General features: G+C 45.8%; 1 protein-coding gene across 5 annotated transcripts in view; it reads right to left on the bottom strand.

Moving 5' to 3' along the window:
- Positions 1-18,559, bottom strand: part of LCMT2 (leucine carboxyl methyltransferase 2) — an 80,044-nt gene that overhangs the window by 30,271 nt on the left and 31,214 nt on the right. For 4 of the 5 annotated variants that reach the window (XM_077807854.1, XM_077807774.1, XM_077807929.1 and 1 more), the window contains 2 exons: positions 17,978-18,235; positions 17,550-17,780 (listed from right to left, as the gene is read on the bottom strand). In XM_077807854.1, the coding sequence (XP_077663980.1) occupies positions 17,550-17,780; positions 17,978-18,235 (489 nt within the window). The remainder of the gene's footprint in view (positions 1-17,549; positions 17,781-17,977; positions 18,236-18,559) is intronic. The other variant, XM_077807993.1, reaches the window with a different exon arrangement.

The following is an 18,559-nucleotide window of genomic DNA, read 5'->3' on the forward strand; positions in this document are numbered from 1 at the left end:
CACTGACAGAGCACAGAGGAATGTGTGGAGGCAGACAATGTCAGAGTGCAGGAAAGCACAAAATGATTGGGAGGAGAGGTGGCAGGCTGAAGAGAGTAAGTGGCGGGCTGAAGAGAGGACTGAAGCTGATAGGTGGCAGCAGCGTGATGAGAGGAGGCAGGATTCAATGCTGAGGCTGCTGGAGGATCAAACTAACATGCTCCAGTGTATGGCTGAGCTGCAGGAAAGGCAGCTGGAGCACAGATCACCGCTACAGACCCTGTGTAACCAACTGCCCTCCTCCCCAGGTTCCATAGCCTCCTCATCCAGATGCCCAAGAACGCGGTGAGGGGGGGCTTCCGGCCACCCAGCCACTCCACCCCAGAGGATTACCCAAGCAACAGAAGGCTGGCATTCAATAAGTTTTAAAGTTTTGAAGTGCTGTGTGGCCTTGTCCTTGCCTCCTCCACCACCCCACCCGGTGCTTCCCTCCTCCACCACCCCTCCCGGGCTACCTTGGCAGTTATCCCCCTATTTGTGTGATGAATTAATAAAGAATGCATGAATGTGAAGCAACAATGACTTTATTGTCTCTGCAAGCAGTGATTGAAGGGGGGAGGGGAGGGTGGTTAGCTTACAGGGAAGTAGAGTGAACCAAGGGGAGGTGGGGGTTTCATCAAGGAGAAACAAACAGAACTGTCACACCGTAGCTTGGCCAGTCATGAAACTGGTTTTCAAAGCTTCTTTGATGCACACTGCGCCCTCCTGTGCTCTTCTAACCGCCCTGGTGTCTGGCTGCGCGTAACCAGCAGCTAGGCTATTTACCTCAACCTCCCACCCCGCCATAAACGTCTTCCTCTTACTGAGCGCACAGCAAGCGGTAATAACAATGGGAATATTGGTTTTGCTGAGGTCTAAGCGAGTCACTAAACTGCACCAGCGTGCTTTTAAACGTCCAAATGCACATTCTACCACCATTCTGCACTTGCTCAGCCTGTAGTTGAACAGCTCCTGACTACCGTCCAGGCTACCTGTGTATGGCTTCATGAGCCATGGCATTAAGGGGTAGGCTGGGTCCCCAAGGATAAAGCTGTAGCTCACAAAAGCTTATGCGCAAATAAATTTGTTAGTCTCTAAAAGGTGCCACAACATTATAGGCATTTCAACATCCCCAACAGTTATTTTCTGGTCTGGGAAGAAAGTCCCTTCCTGCAGCTTTTGAAACAGACCAGAGTTCCTGAAGATGCGAGCATCATGTACCTTTCCTGGCCATCCCACGCTGATGTTGGTGAAATGTCCCTTGTGATCCACCAGTGCTTGCAGCACTATTGAAAAGTACCCCTTGCGGTTTATGTACTCGCCGGCTTGGTGCTCCGGTACCAAGATAGGGATATGGGTTCCATCTATGGCCCCACCACAGTTAGGGAATTCCATTGCAGCTAAGTCATCCACTATGACCTGCTCATTTCCCAGACTCACTACCCTCGATATCAGCAGATGTTTGATTGCGTTGGCTACTTGCATCACAGCAGCCCCCACAGTAGATTTGTCCACTCCAAATTTCAAGGTGCCCCTGACAGACCTTACCAAAACTATTGTCAGCCGTTGATTTCACAGAGGGAGGGAGGGAAAGTATAAGGTGGATAGAAAGTTGGCTAGATTGTCGGGCTCAACGGGTAGTGATCAATGGCTCCATGTCTAGTTGGCAGCTGGTATCAAGTGAAGTGCCCCAAGGGTAGGTCCTGGGGCCGATTTTGTTCAATATCTTCATAAATGATCTGGAGGATGGTGTGGATTGCACCCTCAGCAAGTTTGCAGATGATACTAAACTGGGAGGAGAGGTAGATACGCTGGAGGGTAGGGATAGGATACAGAGGGCCCTAGACAAATTAGAGGATTGGGCCAAAAGAAATCTGATGAGGTTCAACAAGGACAAGTGCAGAGTCCTGCACTTAGGACGGAAGAATCCCATGCACCACTACAAACTAGGGACCGAATGGCTCGGCAGCAGTTCTGCAGAAAAGGACCTAGGGGTTACAGTGGACGAGAAGCTGGATATGAGTCAACAGTGTGCCCTTGTTGCCAAGAAGGCCAACGGCATTTTGGGATGTATAAGTAGGGGCACTGCCAGCAGATCGAGGGATGTGATTGTTCCCCTCTGTTCGACATTGGTGAGGCCTCATCTGGAGTACTGTGTCCAGTTTTGGGCCCCACACTACAAGAAGGAGGTGGAAAAATTGGAAAACGTCCAGCGGAGGGCAACAAAAATGATTAGGGGACGGGAACACATGACTTATGAGGAGAGGCTGAGGGAACTGGGATTGTTTAGTCTACGGAAGAGAAGAATGAGGGGGATTTGATAGCTGCTTTCAACTACCTGAAAGGGGGTTCCAAAGAGGATGGCTCTAGACTGTTCTCAGTGGTAGCAGATGACAGAACAAGGGGTAATGGTCTCAAGTTGCAGTGGGGGAGGTTTAGGTTGGATATTAGGAAAAGCTTTTTCACTAGGAGGGTGGTGAAACACAGGAATGCGTTACCTAGGGAGGTGGTGGAATCTCCTTCCTTAGAAGTTTTTAAGGTCAGGCTTGACAAAGCCCTGGCTGGGATGATTTAGTTGGGGACTAGTCCTGCTTTGAGCAGGGGGTTGGACTAGATGACCTCCTGAGGTCCCTTCCAACCCTGATATTCTATGAGAGAGGGGGGAGCAAATGAATACAAAACAAATCTGGTCTATTTCTTTGGCTGGCAGCAGACGGTGCAGTAGGACTGCTAGCCATCCTCATCTCCTGGCTGCTCGCTAGAAGACGGTGCAATATGACTGCCGGTAGGACTCAAGAGAATGTCCCAGTCGAGTCGCTCCTATTTTAGTCCCTGCGCCCATGTCTGCCCAGGCGCTCCTGACCACCCTTACCGAGGTGGCCAAGAGCACCTCGGACATGATGACGATGGTTATCAGGCCTATTGCACTGTCTGCTGCCACAAGGCAATGAGCTGCTTCTTCTTCTAGCAATGCAGTGCCACGTCTGCCAGCACCCAGGAGACATATGGTGGCAGTGAGCTGAGTGGGCTCCATGCTTGCTGTGGTATGGCATCTGCACAGGTAACTCAGGAAAAAAGGGGCGAAACGATCGTGAAAGCAATGGCAGACAGAGGGAGGGCCTGACGACAGGTACCCAGAACCACCCACGACAATGTTTTTGCCCCATTAAGCATTGGGATCTCAACCCAGAATTCCAGTGGGCGGCGGAGACTGCAGGAACTGTGGGATAGCTACCCACAGTGCAACGCTCTGAAAGTCGACGCTAGCCTCAGTACTGTGGAAGCACTCCGCTGAGTTAATGCACTTAATGCACTTAAGAGCATTTTGTGTGGGGACACACACAATCGACTATATAAAAACGATTTCTAAAAACCCGACTTCTATAAAATTGACCTAATTTCGTAGCGTGGACATACCCTAAGGGAGGCGCTGATGTTGTTAGTTGCGAACAGCCACTTGTCTTTACAGAAACTCACTGCCATTGCAACGGACAGGGCTCTGTTTATATGGGATCTGCGAATGGATTAGTAGGGCTTTGTAAGTCAGACAAGAGCTTTCCCGAATTTTGGACATTTCACTGTATTATACATTGGGAGCAATTGGTATCTAAAAATCTCAAATTTGATCACATCATGAAACCTGTCTTACACATTGTGAAATTCATTCTCTCAAATGCACTCAGTCACAGACTATTTCAAAATCTAATTGAAGAACTGGATGAAGACAACTCCCCTGCCAATTTGCCATTTCACTGTGCAGTTCGATGGCTCTCGAGAGGTAAAGTTATTTCCCGTTTTTTCAAGCTTCTGGAACCAGTAAAATTGTTTATGGAGGAGAAGCACAGAATACAACACGAGTTTACAAATCCAAGGGGGGTTCTAGACTTCGCATTTGGTGCATTTGGATAAACTAAATGCAGACTTACAAGGAAAAATTCCGATTGCTGTCTGATCTAGTGCAAGGCATATTTGCGTTCATGAACAAACCGCAGTTGTTTCACAGACAAATGCTTGAGGGAGAGCTGACACACTTTCCCTGAATGTCACAACTTCAAGCCAGATCAAAAGATGCAGGAGAATGCCTAAAACTGAGCACAACTAGGTATGCGAGCGTGATTAAAGATCTTAAGGACAGTTTTGAGGAAAGATTCCCAGATTTGCAGCGGAAAAGACCTCAAATCAGATTTCTGATTGATCCTTTTAACACTGAAGCCGATTGTCTGAAGCCCCCTTTAGTCACTGATGAAACAACATCCCAGATGAAAATAATAGAACTTTTGGAAGATGACAGATTGAAATCTGTTCAGAAGACAGAGGGGACCCTTACATTCTGGAAATCTGTTCCAAAGGATAAATACCCCAACATCAGAGGTGCAGCCCTGAAATTAATTTCGATGTTTGCCTCGACCTGTTTTTGTGAGTTTGCTTTCTCGACACTCAGACATGTGAAATCCAAGCACCGACCCGTTTTGACAGACAGCCACTTAAGAGAACTGCTGCGTATTAGCACAACTGAACACAAACCAAACTTCAAGGGAATTATCTAAAGCAAAGATTGCCAGAAATCCCACTAAGTTAGAGGTTAAGTTGTTGTTATTATCATTAACTATACATTATAAATGTATAATAAATATACATTATCAACTTATATAATGATTATGTGTATACATATATATACACACACACACTACACACACACACATATATAATCATTATATATTACTGGTTTCAGAGTAGCAGCTGTGTTAGTCTGTATTCGCAAAAAGGAGTACTTGTGTACACAAGTACTCCTTTTCTTTTTACATATTACTGTGGCTCTTTGGCAATGTACATTGATAAATTCTGGCTCCTTGTCAGGCTCAGGTTGGCCACCCCTCCTTTAGATGCATCATAATATGTTAAAATGAACGCATTTTCCTGAACCAATGACAGTTTTTCTAATGCCAGCGCCTTTATGGACTTGGGCCAGGAACCTTTTTTATTCTAAGTCACTGTGAGGCACAGCAATCTTTTGACAAAGGACTGGTCGTAGCTGAAGCAATATGCCCCTGCCTGCAATAACAGAATTAGAACTGGCACTGCATATCCCCCAGACCTCATTCCTTAAACAAAGGAATGAAATGAAGATACTGTAACAAGTTTTTGTAGAAAAACCCCAGCCTTTTAAAAACCTCTTGGTGCTTTTTAAAGTTTTTCCCTGTGTGCAAAAGCAACCCCAAACAGCTCTAAAGACTTTCATAGATTAAAATGCCAAAAGGGACCATTGTGATCTAGTCTGATAACCTGGATAGCACAAGCCAGAGAACTTTCCCCCAAATAATTCCTAGAGTAGATCTTTTAGAAAAACAGCCAAGCTTGATTTAAAAATTGTCAGTGATGGAGAATCCACCATGACCCTGGTAAATTATTCCAATGATTAACAACTTGCACCCTTAAAAATGTATGCCTTCTTAACTGTCTGAATTTGTCAAGTTTCAACTTCCAGCCATTTAATCATATTGCACCTTTCTCTGCTAGATTGAAAAGCCCATTATTAAATATTTGTTTCCCGTGTAGGTACTCATAAACTGTAATCAAGTCACCTCTTAACCTTCTTTTTGGTAGACTCTAGCTCAGGGGTCTCAAATACACGGCCCGCGGAGTTATTTGCTGTGGCCCACCAAGCTCCCCGCATCTCTGGAGTTATTTCCTGCAGCCGCCAAGCTCCCCTCCCCCACCGCCCCCCTTTCCCTCCCCCAGTGTGCCACATCCCCACTCCTCTGCCTACCTCCAGGCACCTCCTGCCGCCAAACAGCTGTTTGGTGGCACTTAGCGCTTTCCAGGGGGGAGGAGGGAGCCGCGCGCTCAGGTGTTAAGGAAAAGTTAGCACATGTGACTCCATTTTGGTTTGGGGCCCACCATTGTCTAAAAGCAAGCACATCATGCACCAGGAGGAGTGTTCCTTAGACACTGCATCCCTGTGAAAATCCTCCTCCTTGTCTCCAGCCTGCCTTGACTCCCAGTATCTGTTTTTTGTCAGTCTCTAACTCCCTGTCTCCTGGCCTTTGATGTGAGGCTTCCCATCCTGATAATAAAAGTTACTGATGCATGGCTTTAGGACCATGCTGTGTAATTAACATACTGGTTTAGCACGAGGAATGCACCAAGCTGGGATAGGTGGTAGATAAGAAAAGGGTTTGTTTATTGGCTAAGGTTTCCGATGCACGAGGGCAACATGCTTTGCTAAAAAGTATATAACTTTTGTATAATCTATATTCGGGGTCCCCTCCTGGCTAGCAGGGGGGCACCACGCTTGAGCATAATAAACTTGGTGTTTTTTGGAAACTCTGCAGTTGTGGACTTTGTTTATGTGCCTCAGCCTAGATTCGAACTGTGCATGTCCTACCAGGTGTAATTCGTAGCATTTGTGTGCGTGTCCTACCAGGTGTAATTCGTAGCATTTGTGTGTGTGTCCTATCAGGTATAATTTGTAGCATTTGTGTGTGTGTCCTATCAGGTATAATTCATAACAGTTTTGGCGACCACGAAGGGACTCTAGGCTCGCCCCAACAAGCGAGACTACACTCCTCCTCTCGGACAGCTCCAGGCGGCACAGGGTGAGTTCACCTTTGAGAACTCCGAGGAGGGGTGTGTGTGAGCCGTCACTTAGGCGATAAGGTGGTATATTTGGTGTCCTTTTGGTAGCCCATTATGGGTTCTGGGCAGAGTGTAAGTAAGGGGACCCCTTTGGCTGAAATTCTCGAGAATTGGGGAAATATTTCTGGTACCCATGGGTTAGAAAAAAAAAAAAAAAAGCTGTAATCTTGTGCGAGGTTGAGTGGCCAGCACTAACAACTCAAACATCTTTTGACTGGCTACCGGATGGTTCCTTTGCTGGGGAAAAATTAACAGCGCTTAGGAAAGGGCTGGAGAACAAAGCTCCAGCCCAGATGGATTATTGGTATGTATGGGACAACTGGGCTTATGCGCATGCGAAAGGACGTCCTCTTTCCTCCTCCTTTTCTTATTCATCTCAGGGGTCTCCAGACCCGCTCTGTGCTATGCCCGCTTCTGCCCCTCCTCCAGCTTACCTTCGGCTTTCTGACTTATGCCCGTCACCTCCTTGCTTGCCAATTAGCCGTGCTTTCTGTCCAGGTGACAAGCCCCCTGGGGGGGAGGACTCAGGTAGCCCTTGTAAGTGAGAATATTTAAGAAAAGAGACCAGGAAGGTTGGCGGCTAGTTAAGAAGCCCACCCTCCTTGTTAATTTGGTAGTAAAACAAAGCTGGTGCTCATGGAAGGGACAGTTCAGAGAAAAAAACAGGATCGGGCCCAAGCGGGCAGGCAACAGATAGATTGGAAAACAGGTTGGAAACTTGGAGGTCATAGTAAAAAAAGAGAAGTAAATAATTACAGAAATGGAAAACGTAAATCCCGGAATAATACTTGAAATGGTAAAATCTAAGTTAATTGGGTGTCGTTTTGGGAAATAAGCAAGTGATTTAAGAAAGGAAAGTAAGAAGTTAACTCCGTAGTTGCTGGAAAGAATTAAGCAGTTGAACTTTGTGAAATACTGGGAAAAAAAAGAATTCTTGGTTTCTTTGCAGCCATTTTGGAAAAAATGGGCCCTTTTCCAAAGAAATGCAATTATACAGTGCTACTTAATTAATATCTTATTAGGCTCCAAGGGGCTACAAAAGGTGGTGTCTTCCTTTTCAGGTCGCTGTGTGTTTGACAGCAGGAGTTAAAAGTAAAAGGCAATCAAAAGTCTGGTAAAGTTTATTGTGCCCTTTTTAAAGTAAGAATCTTTAGCCTGTGGATCCAAAAGTAAGCCGGAAAGCATTTGTTTTAATGTAAATTACCTAACTGATAAGGTAGAGGCCACTGAAACCTGGGCTGCTGTCATAAATATAAAGGGAAGGGTAAACCCCTTTGAAATCCCTCCTCGCCAGGGGAAAGCTCCTCTCACCTGTAAAGGGTTAAGAAGCTAAAGGTAACCTCGCTGGCACCTGACCAAAATGACCAATGAGGAGACAAGATACTTTCAAAAGCTGGGAGGAGGGAGAGAAACAAAGGGTCTGTGTGTCTGTCTATATTCTGTCTTTGCCGGGGATAGACCAGGAATGGAGTCTTAGAACTTTTAGTAAGTAATCTAGCTAGGTACGTGTTAGATTATGATTTCTTTAAATGGCTGGGAAAAGAACTGTGCTGAATAGAATAACTATTTCTGTCTGTGTATCTTTCTTGTAACTTAAGGTTTTGCCTAGAGGGGTTCTCTATGTTTTGAATCTAATTACCCTGTAAGGTATCTACCATCCTGATTTTACAGGGGGGATTTCTTTATTTCTATTTACTTCTATTTTTATTAAAAGTCTTCTTGTAAGAAAACTGAATGCTTTTTCATTGTTCTCAGATCCAAGGGTTTGGGTCTGGGGTCACCTATGCAAATTGGTGAGGCTTTTTATCCAACATTTCCCAGGAAAGGGGGGGTGCAAGTGTTGGGAGGATTGTTCATTGTTCTTAAGATCCAAGGGTCTGGGTCTGTAGTCACTTAGGCAAATTGGTGAGGCTTTTTACCAAACCTTGTCCAGGAAGTGGGGTGCAAGGTTTTGGGAAGTATTTTGGGGGGAAGACGCGTCCAAACAGCTCTTCCCCAGTAACCAGTATTAGTTTGGTGGTGGTAGCGGCCAATCCAAGGACAAAGGGTGGAATATTTTGTACCTTGGGGAAGTTTTGACCTAAGCTGGTAAAGATAAGCTTAGGAGGTTTTTCATGCAGGTCCCCACATCTGTACCCTAGAGTTCAGAGTGGGGGAGGAACCTTGACAGCTGCCTATAAAACAAATACAAGAAAATATGGGTAATCCCTCTGTTTTGCCTCCAATTAACAAGGGTATTTGTATAAAAAGGAGATATTTTAAGCAATGACTGACTGCCCAAAAGGGGTTGATCTGTGTTTTTTTTGTCTTTCAGAAAATCAGAGAAAACTGATGCCAGCTGAAAAGCAATTCAACATCTCATGAATTTACTGGCACAATAGGAATTCTGTTCTGTGTTCTATGTCCTGTCTTGTGGTGTTTGTCTTGTGGCCAGAATTGCTGTGTTTAATTTTTCATAGGACAGTTTAGTTTAAAACTAAACAGAAGGGTTAAATCAAAATGCAGATACTTGTTTTATGCAACTTGGAATACAAAGTGTTTGGATAATATCAGAAAAATGTGATATACTAAAGTTTAATACATTTGCTTAAGTAAAAAAAAAAAATTTCATTGGCCAGCTCTTTTAATTGAAAAAAATTGTTGTTAAAATTTGCACACCAACAGTCTTTGGAAGCAAGGACATGAAAGGTTAACCCACTTCCCATATTATACACGAGATCCTTCTGGCTACCTCACATTTCTAGCCAGAGGGCTCGGGAGGGAGGAAAGCTATTGGACACCATAGGTTGTACCAAGTGGACTCCTCAAAAGTGGGTGTGCTTGTCGCTCCAAAGCTCTGTAATAAAGTCATTTTCCTAAAAGGGTGTATGTGGCATACATTAAACAATAAGACTAAAGTGCTGTATAATGGGCAATGTATATGTGTTCCTTTTTAAACAAAGGTGTATGAGTAAAAAGTAAAAGTTTCCTTTGCAGGTTAATAAAAGCCAAGAAGGGGAAAAGAAATAAAACGGAGGACGAGCTAATTCAACGCTGTAGCTGGCAGGCTCGATCCAAAGATAAGACACTGGTCTGCCCAAGGACACTACTCACAGCTAGGATTTGGCTAACAGACAAGAAAGAGGGGGGCTTGAATGTGCCCAAGCAGCTGTGAGATCTGCAACACACTGCCAGACATTAAATACAGAGACCTAACACATTTCATTAAAAGAAGTCCTGCTTCAAGAATCCTGAGCAAACCTGCCATTTGTTAAAACCAGGTGACTGGGTCTACATAAAGGTCCATCAACAAAAGATTACTCTGGCCCCATGCTGGAAAGGTCCTTATTAAGTCCTGCTAACTACCAACACCGCTGTGAAGTGCCAAGGACTGACTGCCTGGACCCATGCTTCTTACTGCAAAAAGACCCCTCCACCTCGAGATGACTTCACTTCGACCACTGATCAGCCTGTCTCTCCTTCTGGGTTTTTTTTTCTTTCCTCCTTTTGGACAGCAGGGAAAAGGACAAGGTGAAGTGCTAGTAACCTCTCCCTTGTCCACTGACAGAGCTAACCTGTATTCAGTATTTGCTAAAGAAACCAAAGCACTACAGGGTGACGTGCTAGTAACCTCTCCCCTGTATAATGCAAAACCATAACTGTTCCAAGAGAGAAGAAACGCCTGCTCTGCTAAAACCACCAAAATCCAAGGATTCCTGACTGCAAAAGACACTGAGAATTGGCCTTGGTGGCAAAGACGGAGCATTGTACATTGGCAGGGAGGAAGTTGTGGGATGTATTCTTGGGAATGTGAAGTGGTGGGGTGGGTTTATTCCAGGTGCTTGTAGGCAAGTATGAATACCAAAAACGCCTTACAGCCACGAACATTACTCCCACCATCTGCCACCACTCCTTTGCTGGTAAAGGTTCCTGGATCCATCATAGCTATGTTAAGTTGGCGCTGGGACCCCCACCCGACCCTGACAAGCCATTGGACGAGCCACTTCACAAACGAACACCACGACCAACCCATGGACTAAGCTTTCCAACTACTGGGACCTTCACAGCCCACTAGGACTTTTTCCGTTCCTGTTTATTGGACTTACATTGGGGGTAGTGTTTTCTGTATGGTATAAAGGAGGATGCCGACATTGGTATGGTTTGCCTGGGGGTTTCCTCTCCCTATTCCCAAGTCCAGTACAAGGATGGGAGGGCAATAGCTTTTTAAATTTAACCCGTGCCATAAAACAGGGTGTAAATCGAACGCAGTGTTGGATTTGTAGTCATACCCCCACATATTTGGGTCAGGGGGTCCCGTTGGTAGGGGTACCTATCCCCCTTAATCGAACACTCCAAACTAAGCTATGGGCAAACACTACATTTAACTTGAATGTTACAATCCAAATATGGTCTATTGATATGGTGGCCCACGGTAATTATGCTTTATGTGTGTCACAACGTAAGGGCATAGAAAATACAGTTTTTGTAGGAAATTTTGTGGGGTGTAAGACCACCACCCAAATCAGCTCTGGTGCGGGAGGTCCCTCCACCTACTCCAGGACGCTGTGGCCAGTCCCCGAGGGGTCTGGCTGGTATTGGTTATGCAATCACACAGCCTATAAGGTTCTTCCAGCAGGATGGTGTGGTACATGTACCTTAGGGGCTACAGTACCCGCCGTGATAGTACACCAGAACCTGACCCGGGGAGAGATCCGCAATCTAGTATGGAGGGACCGATGAAGTATTCCTTTAAACCCCCTTTCTCAATGGCCCAGAGGCTTTCACTCCTTTGTGCGTTGGTTTCTGCCATGGTTGGGAGTAAGCGAGCTGGAAAAAGCTATAGTTAACATTTCAGCTGCTTTAGAACTAATGGCAAATGCTACTGCAGATGCTCTATCTGCCCTTCAAATTGAAGTAACTCAGCTATCCCAAACTACATTGCAAAACCGTCTAGCCCTGGATTATCTTCTTGCAAATCAGGGCACAGTTTGTGCTCTGGTCAACTCAAGCTGTTGTGTATTTGTAAATCAGCACCATAGGGTGGAAACTGACATCCACATCCTCAAGCGAAAGGCAGCCCTATTCCACCACGTCAGCCTCAAAAATACCAGTGCCGGATTCCAGAAGGTCTGGGACTGGCTCACCTCATGGCTACCGGATGTGGGGACTTGGGGACGGCGTATTTTGTATTTACTTTTTTTGACTGTTATTGTTTTTGCGTTATTTTTGTATGCCTACAATGCTGCAGTATGTGCTGTCGGCAGTTGCTAACCCTGCAGCGCGGTTACTCAGCCCCGATATAGTTTACTGACGTACCAAAAAAAAAGGGAGGACTGTTAAAGAAAAGTTAGCACATGCGACTCCATTTTGGTTTGGGGCCCACCATTGTCTAAAAGCAAGCACATCATGCACCAGGAGGAGTGTTCCTTAGATACTGCATCCCTGTGAAAATCCTCCTCCTTGTCTCCAGCCTGCCTTGACTCCCAGTATCTGTTTTTTGTCAGTCTCTAACTCCCTGTCTCCTGGCCTTTGATGTGAGGCTTCCCATCCTGATAATAAAAGTTACTGATGCATGGCTTTAGGACCATGCTGTGTAATTAACATACTGGTTTAGCACGAGGAATGCACCAAGCAGGGATAGGTGGTAGATAAGAAAAGGGTTTGTTTATTGGCTAAGGTTTCCGATGCACGAGGGCAACATGCTTTGCTAAAAAGTATATAACCTTTGTATAATCTGTATTCGGGGTCCCCTCCTGGCTAGCAGGGGGGCACCACGCTTGAGCATAATAAACTTGGTGTTTTTTGGAAACTCTGCAGTTGTGGACTTTGTTTATGTGCCTCAGCCTGGATTCGAACTGTGCGTGACCTACCAGGTGTAATTCGCAGCAGTTGTGTGCGTGTCCTACCAGGTGTAATTTGTAACACAGGGGAGGAGGCAGAAAAGAGGTGGGGCAGGGGTGGGGATTTGGGGAAGAGGTTGGAATGGGGGCAGGGAAGAGGTGGGAAGAAGCAGGGCCTCATGGTAGGGGTGGAGTCAGGGCGGGTGGGTGGCTTTTGTACCTTTATATGAAAAGGTGTCAGTGATGAGGCTCTAGGACCAATGTACTAGTCCTCATGTGGCCCTCAGTTATTTGAGTTTGAGATCCCTGGTCTAGCTCAATCTGTTTAGCTTAATACTGTAAGGAATGCTTTCCAATGTGCATTACTTTGCATTTATGAACATTGAATTACATCTGCCATTTTGTTGCCCAGTCACCTAGTTTCGAGAGATCCTTTTGTAGCTCTTCGCAGTCTTCCTGGGACTTAACTATTGTGGCAGAGCTCCTACCTTGTCCCCATCGGTCCCGCGCTTCCAGGCGGTTTATGATAGCTTCAGAGGCTCACTGTGACCCTCCACGGAGCCCTTCTCTCTCTAGGGCTGGGGTTACAGTCTACTGAGCCCTTTTCATCATAAGCCAGCAAGGAGGTTGGTGAGAGAACTCCCCCAGGCTCTGTGGTCCCTCTCAAAGGCTAGGAGGTATGCTTCTACATTTTCCTCCTGCGTCATTTTCTACAGCCAATTGATGGCCCATATGATCTGCATGCCATCATGGCTGCGGTTCAGCTCTGTAAGGGCTTTTACCTGGTTTACCAGTTTCTGCAACATAGCCCGGTCTTGAGCAGCCTGGTCCATCAGCAGGCAATTAGTCTCTTGCTGCTGCTGTACTGCCTCCTGTTGGGTGGCTGCCCAGACACGGGTAGCCTCCTGCTGGGCCACCGTGGCTTGTATCAGTGCCCGCACTACCTCCTCCATTGTGGTGGTGGTGGTGGGGGAAACCCTCTCTCTCTTTTTTTTTTTAAACCACCCTTCTTCCACCACGCTGTGCACCTAATCCCACTCTTGACGCCAGTTGTGGCAAAGCTCCTACTTTGTCTCAGTGGGTCCCGCGCTTCCAGGCGGTTTATGATAGCCTCAGAGGCTCACTGCAACCCTCCACAAAGCCCTTTTCTCTCTAGGGGATTGGGCCAAAAAGAAATCTGATGAGGTTCAATAAGGACAAGTGCAGAGTACTGCACTTATGATGGAAGAATCCCGTGTACTGCTACAGACTAGGGACCGAATGGATAGGCAGCAGTTCTGCAGAAAAGGACCTAGGGGTTACAGTGGACGAGAAGCTGGATATGAGTCAACAGTGTGCCCTTGTTGCCAAGAAGGCCAATTGCATTTTGGGATGTGTAAGTAGGGGCATTGCCAGAAGATCGAGGGAAGTGATCGCTCCCCTCTATTCGACATTGGTGAGGCCACATGTGGAGTACTGTGTCCAGTTTTGGGCCCCACACTACAAGAAAGAGGTGGAAAAATTGGAAAACGTCCAGCGGAGGGCAACAAAAATGATTAGGGGACTGGAACACATGACTTATGAGGAGAGGCTGAGGGAACTGGGATTGTTTAGTCCGTGGAAGAGAAGAATGAGAGGGGATTTGATAGCTGCTTTCAACTACCTGAAAAGGGGTTCCAAAGAGGATGGCTCTAGACTGTTCTCAGTGGTAGCAGATGACAGAACGAGGAGTAATGGTTTCAAGTTGCAGTGGGGGAGGTTTAGGTTTTTCATTAGGAGGGTGGTGAAACACTGGAATGCGTTACCTAGGGAGGTGGTGGAATCTCCTTCCTTAGAAGTTTTTAAGGTCAGGCTTGACAAAGCCCTGGCTGGGATGATTTAGTTGGGGACTGGTCCTGCTTTGAGCAGGGGGTTGGACTAGATGACCTCCTGAGGTCCCTTCCAACCCTGATATTCTATGATTCTAGGGCCAGGGTTACAGTCTACTGAGCCCTTTTCACCATAAGCCAGCAAGGAGGTTAGTTAGAGAACTCCCTCAGTCTCTCTTGTCCCTATGGGCTTATTCAAGAACAGTTTAGCCTCCTGTCCTGACAGGGGCCTGTCTTCCCCTCCCAAGAGGTGCTTCTGTAGTGGCAGGTTGGGGGGAACCCGGGCCCGCCCTCTACTCCGGGTTCCAGCCCAGGGACCATAGTGGCAGCAACTGTTGGCAGCCGACCTTTCACCGCCAGAGCTGCTACACTTTCCTGGGCCACATCCCCCCAGCTCTACCACTTCTCTTTCTTAACGCCTTCTTCACCCTTACCTTAGGGCTCCCTCTTCCTTCCAGTGGTTTGAGGGTGTCTTCATTACCCAGCCCTTCAGCCGCACTTCCTTTCCTCTGGCTCCCTTTTCCTTCCCCCGGCCTGACCGGGGTGAGCTCTTTTACAGTATCAGAGGGGCCTTAGAGTCAGGTGTTCACATTAGTTTAAAGACCTCCGCTAACTCTTTGCAGGTTAATTAGAGTCAGGTGTTCACATTAGCCTAACGGCCTCACCTGTTAGAATGTCATACCAAACATTTACATTGTATACACCAGTGTAATTAAATAACCCATCAAACGAGTAAGAAGCCTTGAGTAATACAAATGAAGAACTTTAATGGGAAAATGCTAATTTTTGTGCATTTGAAGGCAAGAAGTGATTGTGTGGGATGGTCAAAGACTCTCAATGCATTCCTCTCTCTCAACCCTCAAAGAAAGAACCCAGGTGGGTAGTGATCTAGTCAACTTGTTTTCTGAAAGAAGAAGCTATAAGTATGGATACAAGGGAAAAAATTTCACCCTCTGAACAGTTTGGAGTCTAACAGGGCAGAATAACTGAAGGGGAAGACTGAGATTCCCCCTAGTTATTCTGGGTACCCCTGAGAGACTGTTGGGAAACTGGCAGATACTACGTTTCTGCTACCATTTGAAGTTATAGACTATGACTCACCTGTACATACTTTTTACCTACTTTAACCTCTCAATAACGCTCATTCCTTTTTCTTAGCTAATAAACCTTTAGTTAGTTTACTATAGAATTGGCTGCCAGTGTTGTCTTTGGTGTGAGATCTAGGATGCAAAATTGACCTGGGTGAGTGACTGGTATCTTAGGACTGGGTGTAACCTGGAATATTGTGTGATTTTTGGTGTAAGTGACCATTTATCACACAGCCCAGCTTGTCTCTGTGGCAAGACAGACTGTCCCTGCCAGTCTAAGGGGACTTTCTGTGACTCCATTATAAGACTATTTTAGTACTTTAGGAGTTCACATTTGGTAACGGGTTGGTGATATCTAATTATATAACATACCCCTAGTTTGGAGTGTCTGCTCTGCTTTTGATAGTCTGCCCTGAAGAAGCGGTGAAGAGTCCTGTGGCACCTTATAGACTAACAGATGTATTGGAGCATAAGCTTTCGTGGGTGAATACCCAGTTCGTTGGCTGCATGAAGAAGGCACTCACGGTTGTGAGCTGCTCAAGACAGCGTGACACTGGTGTCCGCATTTCAAAAAAGATGTTGAAAAACTGGAGCAGGTGCAGAGAAGAATCACAAAAATTATTCATAGGGCTGCACAAGTGCCTTACAATGAGAGACTTAAGATAAACAGACTGAGCTCTCTATCAAAAACAAGTTTGAGAGGTTACTTGATTACACTGTATAGATACCTTCATGGGGAGATGTCATAAATATAAAGGGAAGGGTAAACCCCTTTGAAATCCCGCCTGGCCAGAGGAAAAACTCCTCTCACCTGTAAAGGGTTAAGAAGCTAAAGGTAACCTCGCTGGCACCTGACCAAAATGACCAATGAGGAGACAAGATACTTTCAAAAGCTAGGAGGAGGGAGAGAAACAAAGGGTCTCTGTCTGTCTATATGCTGTTTCTGCCGGGGATAGACCAGGAATGGAGTCTTAGAATTTTTAGTAAGTAATCTAGCTAGGTACGTGTTAGATTATGATTTCTTTAAATGGCTGAGAAAAGAATTGTGCTGAATAGAATAACTATTTCTGTCTGTGTATCTTTTTTGTAACTTAAGTTTTTGCCTAGAGGGATTCTCTATGTTTTGAATTTAATTACCCTGTAAGGTATCTACCATCCTGATTTTACAGAGGTGATTTATTTACTTCTATTTCTATTAAAAGTCTTCTTGTAAGAAAACTGAATGCTTTTTCATTGTTCTCAGATCCAAGGGTTTGGGTCTGGGGTCACCTATGCAAATTGGTGAGGCTTTTTATCCAACATTTCCCAGGAAAGGGGGGGTGCAAGTGTTGGGAGGATTGTTCATTGTTCTTAAGATCCAAAGGTCTGGGTCTGTAGTCACCTAGGCAAATTGGTGAGGCTTTTTACCAAACCTTGTCCAGGAAGTGGGGTGCAAGGTTTTGGGAAGTATTTGGGGGAAAGACGTTTCCAAACAGCTCTTCCCCAGTAACCAGTATTTGTTTGGTGGTGGTAGCGGCCAATCCAAGGACAAAGGGTGGAATATTTTGTACCTTGGGGAACTTTTTGACCTAAGCTGGTAAAGATAAGTTTAGGAGGTTTTCATGCAGGTCCCCACATCTGTACCTTAGCGTTCAGAGTGGGGGAGGAACCTTGACAGGAGAAAATAATAGGTGCTGAATGGCTTGTCAGTCTAGCAGAGAAAGGCAGAACAAGAACCAATCACTGGAAGTTGAAGCCAGACAGATTTAAATAGAATTAAGACACAAACTTTTAACAGTGAAGGTGATTGGAACAAACTACCAAGGAAAGTGATGGATTCTCCAACACTTGGACTCTCTATATCAAGACTGTCTCTCTCTTTCTGAAATATATGCTCTAGTTCAACTGATAGTTATTGTGGGAGATGGAGGAATCTGCATCTTGGTAACATTCACTAGATAAAATTATACGGCCTGCATTATACAGGTCAGACAAAATTACCATAATTATTCCTTCTGGCCTCAAAAGCTATGAACAGGACAAGGCTAGCCCATGTGTCTGGGGATTTCTATATCCTCAGGTACTTGTACAGCCCATCTCCCTGTCATAACTAAGCATTCTTCCCCCACTGACTGAGGAAATTCTCTTTTGGGCCCTTTTACCTTGGCACGTCACTTCGGTTGTAGTATGTCTCCAGCGCGATGAGGCTAGGTCCTCAGCAGACTGTGGGCTCACAAGTTCCACCACAACACAATCTGGGTCTGAGGCAGTCATGGATTCAGGAAACCTTAGCCAAAGGATCCCCAAATCTGCATTCGTTGGGGACATTCGCCCTCCCACTGCCAGGGCCTGGCTTCCAGAAACACACGTCACAGTATGGAACAACCGTCCACCTGCAGAGAGAGAACACCAAGATTCAGATTGATACCTCTCAGGAAGACTAAGGGTTACCAGACCAAAGGCTTCAATCCCCTCTACCCTTCACTGCTGAGCACTGATAGTACAGTACGAATTTCCCCCTCCCCCTCCGGGGTTACCCCATTAATATTAGAGATCTCTGCATGTGCTCCACCCTAGGTGGAGAACGCACCCCAGGTGTTACCAGGCTTTTCCATTCTCACGCTTCCAACTCGCCAGTTGTCTTCGTGTCTGATTAGGACATGGAAATCTCTTAGGCGGCAGTGTCGTCCATCCTGCTCCCCGAAGCCTCCAGTAGTGAGGACCACATGTGGTTTGATAAGTACAGAGTGGTGGCCATACCGCCTCAGGCCAGCAATTTCAGAATCTATTGTGCACACAGATGCAGAGATGCTACCAGCAACTCTGGAAGGGTCATCAGCAGAGAAAGCTGCAATCCAAAGAGAATCAGACTGAGGTATAGGGGTTTGTTTGCAGCAGTGCCCCATACATGACACACACAAGAACAGAGATTACCCTCTAATCAGAAAAAAGTGAGAGCTCAAATTCTTCCACTTATTAAAGAGAATGAGAGGTGACTTGATTACAGTATGTAAGTACCTTCACGAGGGGAAAATAGAACAAGAACCAATTACTGCAAGCTGTTATGAAGCAAATTCAAATAGAAATAAGACACATCATTTTTAATGGTGAGGGTCACCAGCCATTGGAACAAACTACCAAGGGGGTGGTGGATTCTGCATCTCTTGTGATC

Source organism: Eretmochelys imbricata, chromosome 1 (genome assembly GCF_965152235.1).
Source record: "Eretmochelys imbricata isolate rEreImb1 chromosome 1, rEreImb1.hap1, whole genome shotgun sequence".
Taxonomy (NCBI): Eukaryota; Metazoa; Chordata; order Testudines; family Cheloniidae; genus Eretmochelys; species Eretmochelys imbricata.